The following is a 19,139-nucleotide window of genomic DNA, read 5'->3' as shown; positions in this document are numbered from 1 at the left end:
ATGAATTATAAATGGCTGTAACTTGGCAGTATGTACATAGGCCAGGATTCAGCTATAAAAGCATGATATTGACAGATGCTAACATATTATGTTGCTAGTAGATAAAACAGGTTTCATAGTGAGTCATCATTTCATGATTATGTACTTTAAGGCAAAATATTAAAAATACAAGGTGTTGCTATTAAGTACTTAGACTGTTGCAATAAAATAAATATAATGAAATATTTCATACTTTACAAGTTATCACCTTCAAAATAATTGCTTTGGGCTTGTGCCCACTGTTCCATACATTTCTTCCAAGCATAGAAAAATTTCTGGAAGTTGTCTTCTGTAAGCCCTTTTAATGCTTTGGTCATTTTTTTTCTGAATGTCTTCAGTGGACTAAAAATGGGTGCCCTAAGTACACTTTTCAGTTTGGGGAGTTGGGAAAGAGAAAAAAGTCACAAGGGGCTAGGTCTGGCAAGTAGGGTGCATATTCTCTCTCTCTCTCTCTCTCTCTCTCTCTCTCACATGTGTGTGTGAGCCAATGCTGGAACAGTGTCTTGATGGAACACCATCCTTCCATGAATTCAAGTCTCTTCAAATTTTTATATACAGCCTTGTCAGAACTTCAATGTAGTATGTTTGATTAACTGTCTGATTTGTTGGGACGTATTTGGCCATAATAATTCCTCTAATATCAAAGACAACAAGAAATATGGCTTTCGTTTTTGATTTTGACATTCTTGCTTTTTTTGGTTTGAGGGATTGTTTTGTCTTCCATTACATTGACTGTCTTTTAGTTTCTGGGTCATACTGGAACAGTCAGCTTTCATCGTAAGTGATTACAGGTTTGGATCTTCAATTTTTTCAAATATCTTCCCAAACTTCGAGCCTTCTCATTCTTTGATCATTATTTAAAATTATTTTGGCACCATCTTGGCAGACACTTTTCTTATGCCTAAATTTTCAGTTAAAATAGGTCTGTTTCTTTGTCCATAATGGGTTGTGATTCAGCCCTTCTAATGCTTAAATGATGATTTTCATCATTTTCATCAGTTTTCATGGATACAAGACAGCGTGTTTGTTTGTAGTCTTTCACATTCTCCCTTTCTTCTGAAAATCTTTTATGCCATTCAAACATACTAGCTCGTGTCATATTATCTTCATTTTAAACTTGGCATAACAATCATTACTTTCAGTTGGTGTTTTCTTTAGTTTTTTCTTTTTAAAAAGTTGAGGTTGATTTGTTGTTTGATTCTTTTGTCTGTCATTTTTCTAGCAAAGTACAAAAACATAAGGTAATGAAAACTTGCCTCGCCGAAAAGTGAATGAGAATTTTGGAACGTGACTTGTCAGACTAGGGAGGAAAGTTCAAGGTCAAATGCTGTGCTTTTGTTTCTCAGGTGGCATGTAGTGTGTATTGGCTGTGAGTGCAGTCTTGTTATTTAATAGCCACATCTCATATACGGCATAATTTATACTAAGCCTACTGTATTATAAATTATGGGGGAAAAGAGATTCTGATTAAAGTAGTTCCTATTTTTTTGTTTAATTTTGAAATATAAATACTTTATATATTTTGTAGATGGCAGCATTGCAATCTCCATTTTATGGAGACAAGATGAACTTATTTTCTTTGTGCAAAAAGATAGAAAAGTGTGAATATCCACCCCTTCCCAGTGATTTGTATTCAGAACAGGTATTAATAATTATAATCTTAAATAAACTTTAATTGTTAATTGATTGTATGTGTGTCTATGTGGATTACTTCATTACTGTATAATAAATGTGAGGTGATCTAATTGAGGTGTATAAAGACTTGAATGGATTGAGCAAACTCAGTGCTAATAGGATTCTTCCTCTTGCTGAGATTACTCACCTGAGAGGGCATAAATTCAAATTGAGGAAAGACAATTGTAGAATAGATGTGCAGAAATTCGCCTTTAGCCAGCAGGTGGTTGATAGTTGGAACAAACTTCCATCTGTTGTATTGGAGGTCAGCAACTTATTTAAGTTCAAGGCAGAACTAGCAAACATTGGGAGTGAATGGATGGATGAAATGGGAAGGGCATTTTTTTTTTTTTTTTTTTTGTCTGATGCTATATAAGCTTACTTTCTTGCATCATATGCCCTCTAATGCTAAATAATTGTTATTTTGTTACTGTCACTACTTTTAGAAATCCATCTATTATTTCCAGAAAATTATCCCTTTTTTGTTTAATACAGAACTGTAATTTATTCTCAGGAAGAATAAAGATCATGAGCTAATGCAAGACCTTTCTAAGAGACAACAGTTCCAATAAAAATAATATACAGTAAGTCCCCGACATATATAAGAGATACATTCCAGGACTCATTTCTTAAGTTGAGTTTTACTAATAAAATTTTGCTGCTATATCCCTGTTATGCCAAAATTACAAAAACCACATTTGTTATTTGGTTTTTTTTTTTAGGAGCATTAGCAGCTAAGGCCATATTGCTCCGGGGTTATGCGGTGGTCATTCCCTGACCTTTCAGCATCCTCCGTATTTGGTGGTCACGGGCTCGAACCCCGGTCTAATCAAGAAGCGTGTGCTACGCACTGCTACTCCTGCCCACCTGGCTACGGAGGCGCCCAAAAACCACATAATATCCTCAGAAGAGTGAAGGAAAATAGTTATATATTTTTCAATTGATTTGTTATATATGTTTCAATTAATTAGTTTATATATTAGTTATATATTTTTAATTAGTTTAATTAAAAATATTTTATCCAGCGGTGAAATAGCTGGAGTGGTACATAAGAAAACAAAAGGAAGAAAGAATGCATGTTATTGTACTGTAAAAACTGATATGTATTTCATAGCCTTGGTTATTATAGTTGATTTCATTGGTGCTGATCCCCTTATTATTGTGTTTTACCTTATTATTGTGTTTATTCTTGTGTTCACTGTTGACACTGACAAATCTAAATTCCTCGTGATACTTGTTAATGTTTGACATTTTTTATACATTCTTATTATATTAATTTTACGATCCAAATCGATCACTTTCCTTGGTAGATTTACTAGTACCGCTGTCACTTATTCTCTTAGTCGGCACCATGATAACAGTCAAAATAAAATTTTATGTAAAGAATTTCATAGGTTTAAGGCAGAAACACACTGTTATCACCTCACGCATGCTCACATTCTTACATTTTACTAAAGCACATTTCTGGAGGTCACTACCATAAAACAAAAACAATTTGCAGTTTCTGGTTTATTAGGCTTTTCTGTTAGTGCAATTCATTATAAAAGTAACCTCGTATAAGTAACCTCGATCTTATTACATTTGCAGTAATACCGATAGCTGAAATTCTGTAGGTTTTTACGTTATTATGGTAAAATGTGTCCCCTTCACCGAAATCATCAGTTATATAAAGAAAACATAAATAAATTTTCAGAACCTTATTTTCATTCCTATTTTTAAGCTTGTTACTCCGTATCTTACTTGTGCGATTTGCGCGTGCAGTGTTTGCATTATTGATTGCTTATTTTTTTGTTGCTGTTTTAAATTTGACAATCCTAAAAAAAAAAAAAAATAATAAAAATAAAAAATTTGAGTGAAAAAAAAAAATTTACGTAAGTCCAAATTTACGTAACTTGGGCTTACATAAGTCGAGGACTTACATAGATATATAGAGCAGGCCCTTGTTATAACGTCGTTCGCTTTACACTGATTCACTATAACTCTGTTCTTATATTATTAGCATTAGTAGCATTAGCATTAGTAGAGGCATATGATGGAAGAAAGCAAGCTTATGCAGCATCAGCCTAAAAAAAAAAAAAAACACTTCCATTTCACCCCTCCATTCGTTCAAAATACCTGTCCAGCTGAGCTTTAAAATTTATTTAGGCTATCAACTTCCACAACAAGGGATGGAAGTCTGTTCCACCAACCAACTACCCGCTGGCTAAAGGCAAATTTCTGCACATCTATCCTACATCTGTCTTTCCTCAATCTGAATTTATGCCCTCTCAGATGCTTATTCTGAGGAAGAATCCCATCAGCATTGAGCATGCTCAAACCATTCAAGGCTTTATACACCTCTATCAGATCACCTTGCCGGCGCCTAGTTTCCAGACACTGTAAATTGCAAAATTTAAGCCTTTCTGCGTAAGCGCAACCCTTTGTTCCATTCACTAATCTTGTTGCCCTTCTCTGTACTCGTTCCAGCAGCTCTGCATCCTTCTTGAAATGAGGCCTCCAGACCTGTATACAGTACTCAAGGTGGGCCTGACCATTGCCTTATACAAGGGAATAATCACCTCCTTATCCCTGCTAGAAAAATTCCGGTATATCATTGACAAAACACCATGAGCTACTCTTGCAGCCTGTCTGCACTGCTCAGAAAACTTCATATCTGCCTGCACAATTACCCCCGGGTCCTTTTCATTCTCTACCACTATCAGTGTAGTACCACAGAGTTGATACGTTGCTCTGGGGTTGCTGTTTCCCATATGTAGTACTTTACATTTGTCAATGTTAAACTTCATTTGCCACCTCTCAGCCCATCTGTTCAACCTTTCCAGATCCTGTTGCAGCAGAATAGCGTCAGTAGTGTCCTTAACAATCCTGCCAACCTTTGTATCATTTGCAAACTTGGTATACCATGTTTACCAAGATATACCATATGATGATGGCATATCTTAAGCTTGATATACCATCATCAATATCATTTATAAATACAGAAAGCAATAATGGACCCAACACTTAACCCTGAGGGACTCCACTAATAACATTAGTCCACGATGAGCAGTGTCCATTGATTACCACTCTCTGTCTTCTACCCCTCAACCATCCTTTATCCATAGCAGCAGTTTTCCTCCAATGCCACACTGCTACAATTTGTGCAGCAGTCTTCCATGTGCAGCAGTATCAAAAGCCTTTCTAAGATCCAAATATATAATATCAAAGTTATTCCCTGCATCCAGTTCTTTTGTGACTGCATCATAGTATCCAATCAGATTGGTTAGGCAAGACTTTCCCTTAACAAAGCCATGCTGTGTCCGAGCTATAACTAAAGTCTTGTCTAGATGATCCTGCAGTGCTTCTTTAACCAGTGCCTCCATTAATTTTCCTGGAACACAAGTTAAACTCAAAGGTCCATAATTACTTTTGTCAGCCTTTGATCCTCCTTTGTGAATTGGGGTCACATTTGCACATCTCCAGTCTGTGGGTACCTCCCCTGAGTCCAAGGAAGCTCTCATAATTATGGCTGAGGGTTTGCTTACTTCCTTTGCTGCCTCCTTTAATATAACTGGATAGATCCCATCCACCCCCAGGTGCCTTTCTTGTGTTTATCTTCAACAATTTCTCCTCCACTTTTCTCTCAGTTATTACAAGATTCTCTAGCTTACTGCCAGAGTTGAATACACCTCTGGCATTCCCCTCGCTGAATAACTCGTCATTTGTGAATGTCGCTGCAAAATATTCATTTAGTTTGTTAGCTACCTGAGCAGGATCATCAACAGTTGAACCATCAATATCAAGTGGACCAATCTGATTCATCCCCTTCCTTCTAGAGTTTGCATAAGTAAAGCACTCTTTGCTGTTTTTCTTTGCATCCTTTACCAAATATGTCTGGTAATCTGCCTTTGCCTGCCTAATCTCCTTTGTAACTTGGTTACAGACCAGCTTATATCTATCATAGGCTTCTGTGTCACATGTTAATTTATATGTATCCCATGCATTTTTCTTCAATGCCATATGTCTCATTAGTTCATTTGATATCCATTTAGGCCTAAACCTTGAACAATATTTCTTAGTTGGTATGTAAAGCCTAGTAGCTTCCAAGATAAGTTCTTTGAATGCTTCCCATTTTGAATTTGCTGTTGGTAACATCATCAGTTGGTCCCACTGTATGGAATTTAAATACTGTCTCAGACCATCGTAGTCACCTTTATGAAAGCTAAAACCCTTCCCTTTACCCGTAATGGTAGTTACCTCTTTGAGTAAATCCCACTTCAGCACACTGTGATCACTGCCACCTAGTGGTTCCTTTATCTGCAGATTCTTAATGCATGAAGAATCACTACTGATAGTCAGATCAAGAGTATTACTCCCTCTAGTTGCCTCCCGAGCATGCTGATGTAGTAAACAATCATCCAATAAATCAACAAAGCCTTGCTATGCTAGTGTGCGAGTGACCAATCCACAAATTCCAGTTAATATCTGGGAAATTAAAATTCCCCATTATAAGACTCTGGTTTACTGCCCACTCTATTTCCCTGTACAGTTTCTTATTATACTCATCGGAGTCATTAGGCCTATAGCACACTCCTACTCTCAATTTTGATCTCCCAATACTTATGTCAACACTGCACTGTCCAGCGATGTCGACTGGCTTCACTTCCTTGTATTTTGTGTTTCTTAACTAATAGCATAACCCCTCCTCCCTTCCTATCCTGTCTTCCTTTCTGTACACATTGTACTCCCCAAATTCCAGATCTGCATTCCTTATGTCTTTGTGACACCACGTCTCTGATATCCGAACAATATCTGCCTTTGATGTTTTGAGCAATACCTCAAATTCACCAAATTTATTTACCAAACTCCTAGCATTGGTGTACACGCAAGTGTACATGCACCTGTTCCTATTCTTAGCTGCCTAACACAACCCATGTGTTTACTTGTACCGCAATGACTCCCAGCAGTCTCTGAAACATCCTATATCTTGTTTTCCAGGCTGCTGCTCATTCCAATAGAAGCAGTGCAAGAATCACTTTCACCTCTGCCTGTGGCTACTGTTAATCTATTAGTCCTTTTATCCCCCCAAGCTAGTAGTTTTTCGACCCACCTAACACTGCCTCGATAGCATCAGCAAATATTCTTGCACCCTTTCTATTTAAGTGTATCCCATTCCTGTAGAAGCAGTCTCTCCTGTTAGCAAGTACAGACCAGGTTGAAAAAAATTTTACCCCTTGAGCCTTGCACAGTCTTTCTAGGGCCGAATTGATCAAAAAGGCTCATCAGAATGCATGTCATCTGCAAAGGCCAGGCTTTCCACTGGGCCCAGAGCCAAGGCCAGAAATTAGTCCAGAACAATGTTCGAGAAGAAAGGGCCAAGGATTGAACCTTCGGGCAACCTTTATTCACAGGGCAGATCAATTCCTGGAACCTTGTGTGTACTGACACTTCTCTCTGTAATGTAGCTGATTATTACCTTATACAATTTTTGTGGGACATTTGCCTGGCAGAATCTTTAGGACACTAGGCCACCAGAGTGAGTCAAATGCCCCAGCAAAGTCGATGGAGATTGCCAGCATATATTGCTCCTCTGCAATTTTAACTGTTGTCAGTAGGTGGCGCATGGCATCCTCTGTGATTTTAACTGTTGTCAGTAGGTGGTGCATGGCATCCTCTGTAGAGTTGTCCTGCTTAAAACCATACTGATTGTTGGAATGTAAACCTGCTCCTACGTAATATTGAGCTAATCTGCTATATATTAGTCTTTCATATATTTTCCCTAGTACAGGGATTAGGGGGCTATTGGTCTGTATCATTTGGGATCAGTAGGGGGTTTTTCAGGGTTTTTGAGAATTAATCTCAACACTGCTTTTTTCCATATTTTTGGGAATATACATTCTGTCATACAGTTATTATATAGTGCTATTAATTTGTCTCATGCTATTTCCACTAATTTTTTGATAATCTCAACCTCTTAGAGATCAAAACCTGGGAATTTATTGTTTTTGGTTTTAGATAGTGCTATTTCTAAGTCTTGTTATAGTAAACAGAGGTTCAATATTGGCACTGTCATATTCAGTGTTTTCTTTTATAATGTCTAGCTGGGTGGGGGAATGATTCCCAGTTTCAATCTGAACGATACTGTCTAGGATGTTATTTACAGAATCCACCCACCACAGGGCTGGGGTTCCATCTGGTTTGACAGTAGTTTCTAAGACATCTCCTCTTGGCAGCTTGTTGGTCACTATTCTGTAGACAACTCCCCAAGGGTTGTTTCCAGTAGTTCTTTTTTCTTGTCTCTTATGAGGGCTGATTCTGTAAGAATCTCTCAGTGCATCCATCTCATTTTGTGGCCAAGATGTTCTGGCTCTTTGAAAATGTCTGCTCGCCTGGTGTACCCTTCTGAGTATAGTCAGTTCGGGGCACCACCAGGGAACTGCCTGTTTCCTCGCTTTTTTTCCATGGGATAGACAGGGTTGCTTGCACATTATGAGACATGCATATTCCCTACACAATATTAGAATTGTTCAATTACATTTAAACTAGCAGGTGTGGTAGGACCCAGAGGAGCAGGGGTGTGTCATCCCTAGGGTGCAAGGGGTGCACTGCACCTGGGTGCCAACATTCAAGGGGGTGCCTAAAATCCTGAAACTTAAATGTATGAAGAAAATTTTAAAGGGGGGCACCAAATTTCAAATGCCACCCGGGTGCCACATACCCTAGGAACTCCCCTGCAGAGGCGAGCACGTTCATAATAAAGATTTCAAAGTGGAAAAATGACTCGCCTTCAAACAGCAAGCAAGCATCAGATTTTTTCAGCAGTTGTGAAGATGGGCAGTGTTAAACATTGAAGATTCTTTGAATGCATATGCATAGCTGCTAACTCTCTGAATTCATGATGAAGAATCTATCTTTTTTACTTGATTTGACTCCTCCTCCAGCTTGTTGTCATAATATAGTTGGTGATAGTTTCTCTATCTTTTTTGCAAGAGTTCAATTTTTTCCTCCTTATTTTTCTTTTTACAAAAAATAAAACTATTACTAAAATGGAGTTTTTTAAAGAAATTTGCAAATTTCTGCTTATTTTTGTTAGCAAATTTGGCCATCAGCTATGCTAGTCTATATTGCAAAATATAAAAATACGGGATAATAGCCTTGTTCTCTATAATGCAAGGCCTTTTGATTGTACTTGTACAGCATAAGTCTAATTAATAATGTAATTCAATAAGGTGCCAAAGAAATACATCATTTCAGAAGAAATATATTGCTAGATTTTCCTTGTGCACTGTATCTAGATGTGATTTTTCAATTTCAAGCTCTGGGAATGTTGTTATTCATCTTCTTCTTCATGTGCCTTGTCAGTCCCCCAGACATTGGTAATTACTAAGGAGAAAGCATGTTTGTCTTCTGCTAATCTGAGCAGTTCTACATTTCGTATGTCGGTCAATTGTCGAATATTATGAAGCCAAGACGTTTGCCTTCAATTTTGCCTTTTATTATCAATTGAGGTAGATGATATTTCTCTACCATATAGAATGTGGCCAAGATAAGAGATTTTCTTACATTTTATTGTAGTTATCAATGTTCTTTCTGTGTTGTTATTAGACATTTACAAATGAACAAATGTTTAAGAACAGCATGCAGTGCATAGAAAAAATTTCTAAACTGTAGCATTTAATAGTGATGATAATGTCATACATCCTGAATGTTTTGCATCTGTTGTCTTGCAGAGCATAGAACAATCTTCCTCTGAGCTGTACTGATCATGTAAGCATGTTTCAGAAATATTCCATCATACAAAACAGCAAAAAATATGGGTTTGGAAGAACAAAAACAACAGGCACTGTTAGCAAATTTCACAAACAGTGCCTGTTGTTTTTGTTCTTCTGCACAGGTAGGAAGGTAGTAGTGGTAATGGTGCTAAGAAATGGGACCTTTTTTAATTGCTACAATATCAAAGTGATTCCAAACTATATCCCATCATGGTGAATTTTTATAATTAAAAGAAAAAAAAGGAAGTCAAATTGAAAGCAGCTTGCTCTTATTGCCGTCATTGGAAGACAACACTGCAAGGTGCAACATTCAGCATTGTCTAAACATCCTGAAAGCATGTTTGGATTCCTTCAAAAAAACTGTCTCACACTTAGTGTTGATAATGCACCTGTTATTGTAGGCCCAAAAACTGGATTTTCAAGGCTATTAAAAGTGATTGAGCACTTTCTGGCAACAGGCTGTTTTTGTCATCCTATTTTCTGTGCTGAAATGGGACTGTATGTGTGTTTGTATACCTTGGCCAAACAGTGGCCAAGGTATACAAATATATAGCCAACCAGCACAGAATCCAAAAGGACATTTGCTGTCGCTAATTAAAATGTACCAAAATTAGATCCAGTTTAAACGATAGCACTATTAAGTTTCTTAAGAACTCGCTTTATTCTGATAGGTAGTGTAGATGCTTTTTGTTTTTGTTTTTAGTATGTTTAATAATTTTTGCTAGAATATTTATTATTGTAATAAAAGTTTGATTTAAAACATGAATTCAAGTAATTACTTGGTTTTTTTGGTTTTTTTTCCTTACTTTATTGCACCTAATTGTCATCAAAATTTATTGCAAAAAAATTTTTTTTTTTTTTTTGAAATACCGGTATCCCGGTTTCATAAATTAAAAATACCAAAATGCGGGTATTAAGATTTTGACCAGTATTGTGAGCCCTAGTAGTTACATCTTGAAGTAAATCCCACATCAGTAGACTGTGATCACTGTCACCTAGTGTTTCCTTTAGCTGCAAATTCCTAATGCATGCATCATCACTGCTGATAATCAGATCAAGAGTATTACCACCTCTCGTTGCCCCCTCGAACTTGTTGCTGTAGAAAACAATCCACAAAAGTCTTGCTAGCGTGTGAGTGACCAACCCACAAGTTCCAGTCAATATCTGGAAAGTTAAAATCCCCCCATTACAAGGCCACCTCTGTAGCCAGGTGGGCAGGAGCAGCAGTGCATAGCACACGCTTCTTGATTAGACCAGGGTTCAAGCCCATGACCACCAAATACGGAGAATGTGGAAAGGTCAGGGAATGACCACCGCATATCCCCAGAGCAATATGGCCTTAGTTGCTAATGCTCCTAAAAACCAAATAACAACAACAACAACAACAATCCCCCATTACAAATAGACTGGGCCATTTACTGGCCCAGTCTATTTCTCTGCATAATTGTTTGTTGTACTTATCCTGCATAATTGTTTGTTGTATTATCAGAGTCATTATGCCTATAACAGACTCCTACTCTCATTTTCCCTTTCCCAGTGTTTGTCACACCAAACAGACTCAACGTTCCAATGTCCACCCATGTCAACTGGATGCACTTCGTTAGATTTTGTTTCTTGACTGAGATAACCTCTCCTCCTTTCCTACCCTGCCTGTCCTTTCTGTACATATCGTACTCCCCAAATTTCAATTTCACTGCTTATATCTGTGTGACACCATGTCTCTGATATCCCAACAATATCTGCCTTTAAAGTCTTAATCAGCACTTCAGATTCATCAAATTTATTTACTATACTTCTAGCATTAGTGTACATGCAAATATACATGCACCTGTTCTTACTCTTAGTTACCCTAACACGGCCCATGTATTTATTTGTTCCATGATCACTCCCAGCAGCTCTTAAAATCCCCAGCAACTTGCTCTCTAGACTGCTGCTCATTACAATAGAAGCAGTTCAAGAATTGCTTTCACTTCTGCCCGCGGCTACTGTTATCTTTTAGTCTGTGATTTTCCCCCCCAAGCAAGCAGTTTTCTGACCCACCTAACACTGCTCAATAGCATCAGCAAATATTCTTACACCCTTTCTATTTAAGTGTATCCCATCCCTGTAGAAGCAGTCTCTCCTGTTAACAAGCCCAGATCATGCTGAAAAAATTTTCTTGCAGAGCATAGCCTTGCACAGTCTCTCCAGCGCCAAATTGTTTGATATGGATCTCATCATATACTCCCTGCTATTTTGTCTGGGCAGAATTGCGGACACTTTCAAATTCAACCCTAGCCTACAACTTTTTTTCAACATTTAACTGTACTTGTTAAGTAAATCTGAAGATCTCTTACTCTTAAGGTCATTAGTGCCAGTGTGTACAACAATATCACCTTTTGTGCCCTTAAAAGATGATATCTGCTCTACAACGTCATTAATTTTTTCCCCTGGCAGACGTACTCTGGTCCTGTGATCTGAATTCCATTCAAGGTGGGATTGAAGGTTTGCTGTTGCATATTTATCAATTTTGCAGAGTAGAAGAGCTTGAAATTTTCAAACTTTTTCTCATCCACATTTCTGAGATGCCATTATGGAAAAAATGAAAATATGAAGTTTCAAACTGCACCATTTGATAGAACAGTATTGTAATAAGAAAATTTTACTCCACTTTACAACTTCTTGTTGGTAATACTGAATTAATTACAACATTGTAAGCCAATTTTTTTTTCACACAAGAGCAATATTTCTCATCTCATATATTGGTGTGAAAAATTTAAGGACGTCAGGTTTTCACCTGTAGCTTCTCATAGGAGTGGCCTGGATATAAGAAAAGCATACCAAAGGTACAGAAATGATGAAGGAAACAACACCAACACAACAACGGAAACAAAGCAGTACAGAGGGACTTTATTCAAAAATGGCAACGTAGCACTGGCTGCCATGATACAGATGCATCACTGCCAAAGGTGAAACAAAGGAAAGAGGTGGTCCTCAGTAGGAGATATGGCCACCCCTAATGTCGATGCAGGCTTTGCACTGCCTGTCCATACTTAGAAAAATGTTGTTGATAAGTTCTTGTGGTAACGTCATCCATTCCTCTGTCAGCACCATCGTCAGCTGGTGAACATTTTCTGGTGGGTGTGGGCGTGCCGTTAGGCATCTCCCCAGAGCATCCCATACGTGTTAGATTGGATTTAGATCGGCGGAGCAGACAGACCAATCCATATGAACAATGTCCTCACTTTCCAAAAGCATATCAACAGCTGCATTGTGATGAAGTATGCCGTTATCATCCATAAACACGAACTCGGGGCCAGTGGCACCTCGGAACAGACGCACATGGGGAAGGATTACCTTAGTAGAGTAGTGTGCACCAGTTACAGTACCGCCGTTCAGTATCTGGAGTTGTGTACGTCCATCCAAGATAACACATCAACTGCCATATCGATCCTTTTCAGTGATGTTTGCGGGGTGATACTGTGTGCCAACCTCTTGCCAGATTAGCTGACATCTAGAATCGCTGCTGAGACCGAATCTACTCTCATCAGTAAAGAGTATCTTAAGTAAAGATTTTGTGGTTGTAACCTTTAGAAATAGTGTTGGTCCTTAAGTTTTGCACACCAGTGTACAAGATTTACTCTAAATCCCAGGGGCTTGCATCTGGTGAGTATGGGCTTGGCCCACCCAGTATCCTGAGCTGAATATCATCATTCTTCCCTCTCTTGGGGATTCGTTTCTACTTCTCTCTCTTGGTGATTCGTTTCTACTTCTCTCTCTCTCAGGGTAACTCGGTAACTTTTTTTTTTTTTTTTGGCTGGTGCAGCATAAGCCTTGGGCTTCCTTGCATCATATGTGTAATAGTAATAATAATAAACTGGAACCTTTCCCATCATTTATGAATTTGGACTTATTTATAGTTTCTTTGTAACAAAACCTGATACTAACCTAATACTGTATCTGAGTCGCTGTAAACATGAAACTTGGGTAAGTATTTCAACAAGTTACTTTAATGGTCATAAAAGATTTAAAAATGCTTCATGCAGTATTTCAGTTTTCTGGTTGGTTATCAGATACTCTATTGATAAATGAAAACAAAGCCGGCCATCTCATTTGTTACAAGTTAAGTTTGCTCTATTATGAAAACGCTTTAACTGGCATTAAACATCATCAGACAGAGGCAGTTACTCACCAGATCCTATGTGGATGAAAAGCCTGGTCCAGTGGATGCTGCCTCTTATTTCCAAAGTTCATTAAATAGAAGTTTTCCTGTACTTAAATACATGTGCACAAATGATAACTGCAGTTTATTTTTGTTCTCTGAGGATAACTTTCATTCTTCGAAGTATTTCTTTGTTGCATGATTACGTGGTGCACACGTTCCCATTGAAAAATGTTGTTATTAATACCAAGTTCATTGATGGCGATAGCCTTCTCTAGGTAATCTGTGAAAATAATGCCCATCTCATCCAGAAAACTGACAGTAACACCTTTCCTGCAGCTGGTTGCACTATGGCCGTTTTTGGGATTTGGTGGTGATGATGGATGTTTCCATTGTTTCGAAACCTGGTTTTTTTCTGGGTCAATGATTGTATCCATGATTCGTCCATAGTCACCAATTGGAGAAAAAACTAGTTAGGATTACTGTCTCACACATAGCGATCGATTCACCAGAGCATGCCTGCCTTTTTTTTTTTCTGAAGTCATGTGAGCAAGTGAGGAATCCATTATGCTGAGATGTTATTCATATTTAAATCATTGTGAATTATGCTTACCACTGATCTGTAGCTTATCCCAGTCTTAGCAGATATCTGTGTTTATTTGTTTTCTGGCGGTTATCTGAGCGTCAGCTGTTCAATTTTCTTCATGAATTCAGCAATATGGGATGTGGATGGTTCCATTGAACTATCTCCTCCAATTTTTATGGCGTCATACGATGGAGAGATGTCCCCATATACACTGTAGACATCTCTTCCTTTATAGGCCTTGGCTTTTGCCTTGCAAAAACAGGAATTTGATAATGGATCAATATTCAACTTTATCTATGATAACACTCTCATACATTGAGCTCTGTAACAAAAGAAACATAAGGGTTAGAGCAATTAAACTTCTGACATATATTACTAAATAAACAAGCAGTACAGTCAATAAAACATAATTTCATAGAATTCACAGAAGGTCAGGGAAAAAGTTTTTGATATCCTCCCTCATAAATCAGAAAGTTGGCAGCTATTTTTGCTAATACCTGCCAACTTTTAAAGGCTGGCCCTTGTAATAGCATTGCTGAAATGATTCAAGGAAGTGAGTTTATACAAAATCAGAAAAAAAAAAAAAAAAAATTACCCACTTAATTTGCCCATCCCTTCTAATAATTTGTGCAAACAAAACCTTTTATAACAATAGATGGAAGTTTATGCAAACAACCAATTAACAGTCCCCTTAATTAACCTGATCTAATTCAAATTAGACACAGATTTTGATTATGTGCTCACATTAAAAATTATCTGGCATGCATATGAAAATATCTGTTGGCAGTTGGAAAATTGTTAATCATTCATTTTATTTGATTATTTCTTTACACACAAATAGATTGAATAACCCAATAACAGTACAAAACAAATAAATAATAATAAAATACTGCCATCCTGAATAATAAATGAATAAAATTGCACATAGCATTTTTAGTCTTTATATATTATAAATAGTATTAATCACATCAAATGATGCAAAGAAGAATAATTCATTTATTATTCTTCATCAACCAAAAAAAGAAATTCCCAATGTCACATGTGCCATTTCTAAAAAGTAACAATCCAATTTTGTCTTGAATCTTGTGAGACTCTCACTGCCTCACCTGCTTTGGGGTCTTTATATTAAAAATAATAATATTATTAATTGCACCAATGTTGCATGGAAATTAACTTATTCTGCATCAGCCAGAAAAAATCCCCAAGTCAATCACGGTACATCCATCTTTAAAAAGTAACAATCTAATTCTGCCTTGAATCTTGTCAGACTTTGTGCCTCAAAATACATTGGGAGGCAACTTATTCCAGTGATAAACAAGACATTTCCTGTTGGTAAACTTCATGAGATCTAATCTATTGCTTCCCAAAATTTAGTATTTGTCTTCTTGTTTTACCTGCGAACATGGAAATGCCTCCCTCATTCAATCTACTTATTCCTTCAAGCATCTCTAACAGGTCACCCCCTGAGATTCCAAGTCTCCAGGGGCTCTGCAGGCCACATCTAATAAATTCCTCATAGGGACAACACATAGCACTCCCAACTAGGGGAGTGCTAAAAAGAGTGCTTGTCTTTTCCCCGGATTTTGGGGATCCGGGGATTATTGTAGGTGGAATTAAAACTGAAAATTTCACAGCATTTTATTTATTCACATATATATAATTATATATATAAACTACAAATTGAAACATATTCAAAACTTACTTTTCAGAAACTTAACATGTTCTTTTTAAACCTTGACAGACTAGTGACTACATTGTTAAACAAAAATTTATTTCACTTTAGTTTATTTTGAAACTGATTTGGCAATTTACATGTAATATGAACGTAAGAAACACAGGAAATTTACGCTTTTATCACTTAGTCTAGTTCTAAGTTTGGTTATAAATAGTCCTGCAGCCGAAAAGGACCTTTCAGCTTCTACACTTGTTGGTGGTATGGATTCGAGTGCATCCATTAATTTTAATACATTTGTTGTTTTTTCACCAGTTGCCTCAAAGATTTCGAACTCCTTGAATATATTCTTTGCAAGTGATTAACCTTCAGCTTCATGTTGAGGGTCTTTAGAAACGCATTCAGTTTGTTTTTTGATTTGACACGCCAATTTCTCACAAAGCGACTACTGTCTTTCGCTCTCACACTCTTTCTCGGAGTCAGAATGTGACGAATCAGATTGCGATGATTCAGAAGAGGAAAATCCAAGACGAGTTATTATTCGTTTTGCTGTAACCAACAAGGCTGACTTGCTTGGAAATGGTTGCAACTCGGTATCTACTATTTTCCTATTTCTTTTATAATATGTTTTTCCAGTTTTTATATACTTCAATAATCCAACCAAAGCTTTTTGCCTTCTCTCGTTTATCCTTAAAATTAGTGCTTCCTGAACTTTTCTCGAAAAGATAGAATTTTGCTCAGAAAGTTCTTGTATGATGAAAGAAAAAACTCCCTCTGCAGTAAGAAGTGTTGCATCACAACTGCAATGGTTTTGCGATCTGATTTTGAGGTTTCAACGCACGCACAATGTCATTAAGAGCTGTATACCCTGCTTCACATATTGGATTTTTCATATTATAATCAATCATTGTTTTTTCAATTTGTGATTTTAACTGTAAGAATCGTTCTAACGTGGCTACCAAACTGTTCCATCTAGTTTTAGAATCGAGTACTAGGCTTAAATTTTCTTGCTTGAATGAAGATTTAACATAATTCTGAAGAATATCATTTTTCAAGGGAGACTTTCGAACCATTTCCACAATCGTTCTAACTTTATTAATGATATTAGCTATGTTTAATGCACCGGAGAATAGGTCATCTCTGAAATCACATTTTTGTTCCTTATCAGGATTGTTTTCGAAGCTTAGATTTGAATCGTAATTTTCCGTTTCATCCTCTTCTAAATATTCCTCGTTGCCTTCAGTTGTTTCTACCTCAATTACACCTTCCGAATCATTCCGTCTCTTGTATAGAATGTCGCATATTGCAAGGTGTATACCGTGGGCATAGCAAAGCTGATGTTCACAATCTATCAACTGTCCGAATTTCACCATAACACTCGCCCCATCCATTACGCATGCAACTGTATGATTCTGTATTGATAATTTAAACTCCAATAACTTCTGTTTTACTTCAACCATTTCTTCGGCGTTTATTCTACCATTAATAGCAATCAATCCTAGATTCCAAAATTTGTCTTTATCGTAATGAACATTGATATTTAAATAACATTTGTTTTTAAGCGACGAATATTCATCTAGAGAAAGGCTGAATCTCTTTACCATTTTTTAATGATTGTTCAATTTCTTTTATTATATTTTCTTTTATAATATTATACTGTTTATACACTAATTGCATAACTTGATTGGAATTTTTAGGAAGAAGCAAACCTTTTTCACTGAATGCTTGCCAAATAAATTCACTTTTACATATGGCACTGATAGGAAATCCATCTACAGCTAGAAGCTTTGCAATGATTTCTTCTTTTGTGTCTTTCTTTAAAAAACTAAACAATGTTGGCTGAGAATGAACACTTTTTAAACATTTTGAAGAGCTTTCTACAGATTCATCCCCTGCAGAACGTTTGAGGTTACAATAATTTGCCGACGTAGGCTTCTCAATAGAATGTTTAGTTTTTAAATGCCGAAGCAAGCCACTTGTCGAAAAACCGCTACATTTCAGTATTGCACCACAATGACTACACTTTGCTTCTTCGTTATTATTACATTTAATGAAGAACTGCCAGACGAATGTTTTTGATCTCTCCATCGTCACAAAATATTAAAACAATAAGATATATATAAAGCGGCTTAACTGCAAGAGGATCTTTCTAGGACAAATGACATGTATAATCAAGAAGAGTCGAGACTTGAGAAATGAACACAATGACATTACAGAGATATGTAAGAGAGTGCTGGGCTTTCGCTTTCGGCTTTATATATATATATATATATATATATATATATATATATATATATATTGCAAATGTGATGTATGAAAATAAATATTTTTCTAAATTAAAATAATACACATCTTTATTGCTGACGATATCTCAAATTATGAAGAAACTATTTATCTTGCCAGCGTTGTTGTTATTTGGTTTTTAGGAGCATTAGCAACTAAGGCCATATTGCTCCAGGGATATGCAGTGGTCATTTCCTGACCTTTCCGCATCCTCCGTATTTGGTGGTCACGGGCTGAAACCCCAGTCTGATCAAGAAGCGTGTGCTACGCACGGCTGCTCCTGCCCACCTGGCTACGGAGGCGCCATCTTGCCAATGCACGATGATTGCATATATATATATATATATATATTTATGTGTGTGTGTAAGACTGTTAGTATTGATTATTAAAGTTAGTAATTCAGACCGGGAAATCTCAGGATAAATAAAATTTCCCAGGATAAATCCCGCAGCAAAAATCAACCGGGATCCCGGGAAACAATCCCTACTCCCAACTAATGCTAATTTAGTTGCCCCTCTTTGGACCCTCTTTAGAAGTTCTGTTGTCTTTTTTAGGGGAAGGTTCCAGGTTTGAATGCAATATTCCAAATGAGGTCTTGCCATCATTTTATAAAAAGGTATAATAATAGACTCCCTTTTGGCAAAGGTTCTGTTGATTATTGATAGTATGCAGTTTTCATACTAGTTTTCATTCAGATTTCATCTCTGAGCAATTTGTGGTTTGCCACCACTTACAAGTGGCCAAAATAATAAAATGTTATATTTTAATCTTCTACCTAAACACCTAACCAGCCTCTATGCAAGCATCCCATTTATATCTTTAAGTATAAGCACCACTGACGAAAAATTATAAAATTTTCATCCAGCCTGCATTTAAATAGAGCTCCCCTTGGTTTAGATAAAGAATAAGAACTAAGGGCAGAATCAGAAATAAAGAATTTTATCCCTATATGAATAATTTCACTAACATGATCAAGCAAGTGGTAAGATTGGG

General features: G+C 36.9%; 1 protein-coding gene across 1 annotated transcript in view; it reads left to right on the top strand.

Annotated features, from left to right (window-relative positions):
* The window catches only part of LOC150080861 (serine/threonine-protein kinase Nek7-like), a 137,780-nt gene that overhangs the window by 118,205 nt on the left and 436 nt on the right, over positions 1–19,139 (top strand). The window contains exon 8 of the mRNA XM_090380844.1: positions 1,568–1,681. Coding sequence (XP_090236970.1) covers positions 1,568–1,681 — 114 coding nt within the window. The remainder of the gene's footprint in view (positions 1–1,567; positions 1,682–19,139) is intronic.

The sequence above is a fragment of the Mastigoproctus giganteus genome, chromosome 9 (genome assembly GCF_048544385.1).
Source record: "Mastigoproctus giganteus isolate SK-2022 chromosome 9, ASM4854438v1, whole genome shotgun sequence".
NCBI classification, from domain to species: Eukaryota; Metazoa; Arthropoda; class Arachnida; order Uropygi; family Thelyphonidae; genus Mastigoproctus; species Mastigoproctus giganteus.
Note: the sequence above shows the minus strand (reverse complement) of the source record. Positions and strands in the feature narration are given on the sequence as shown.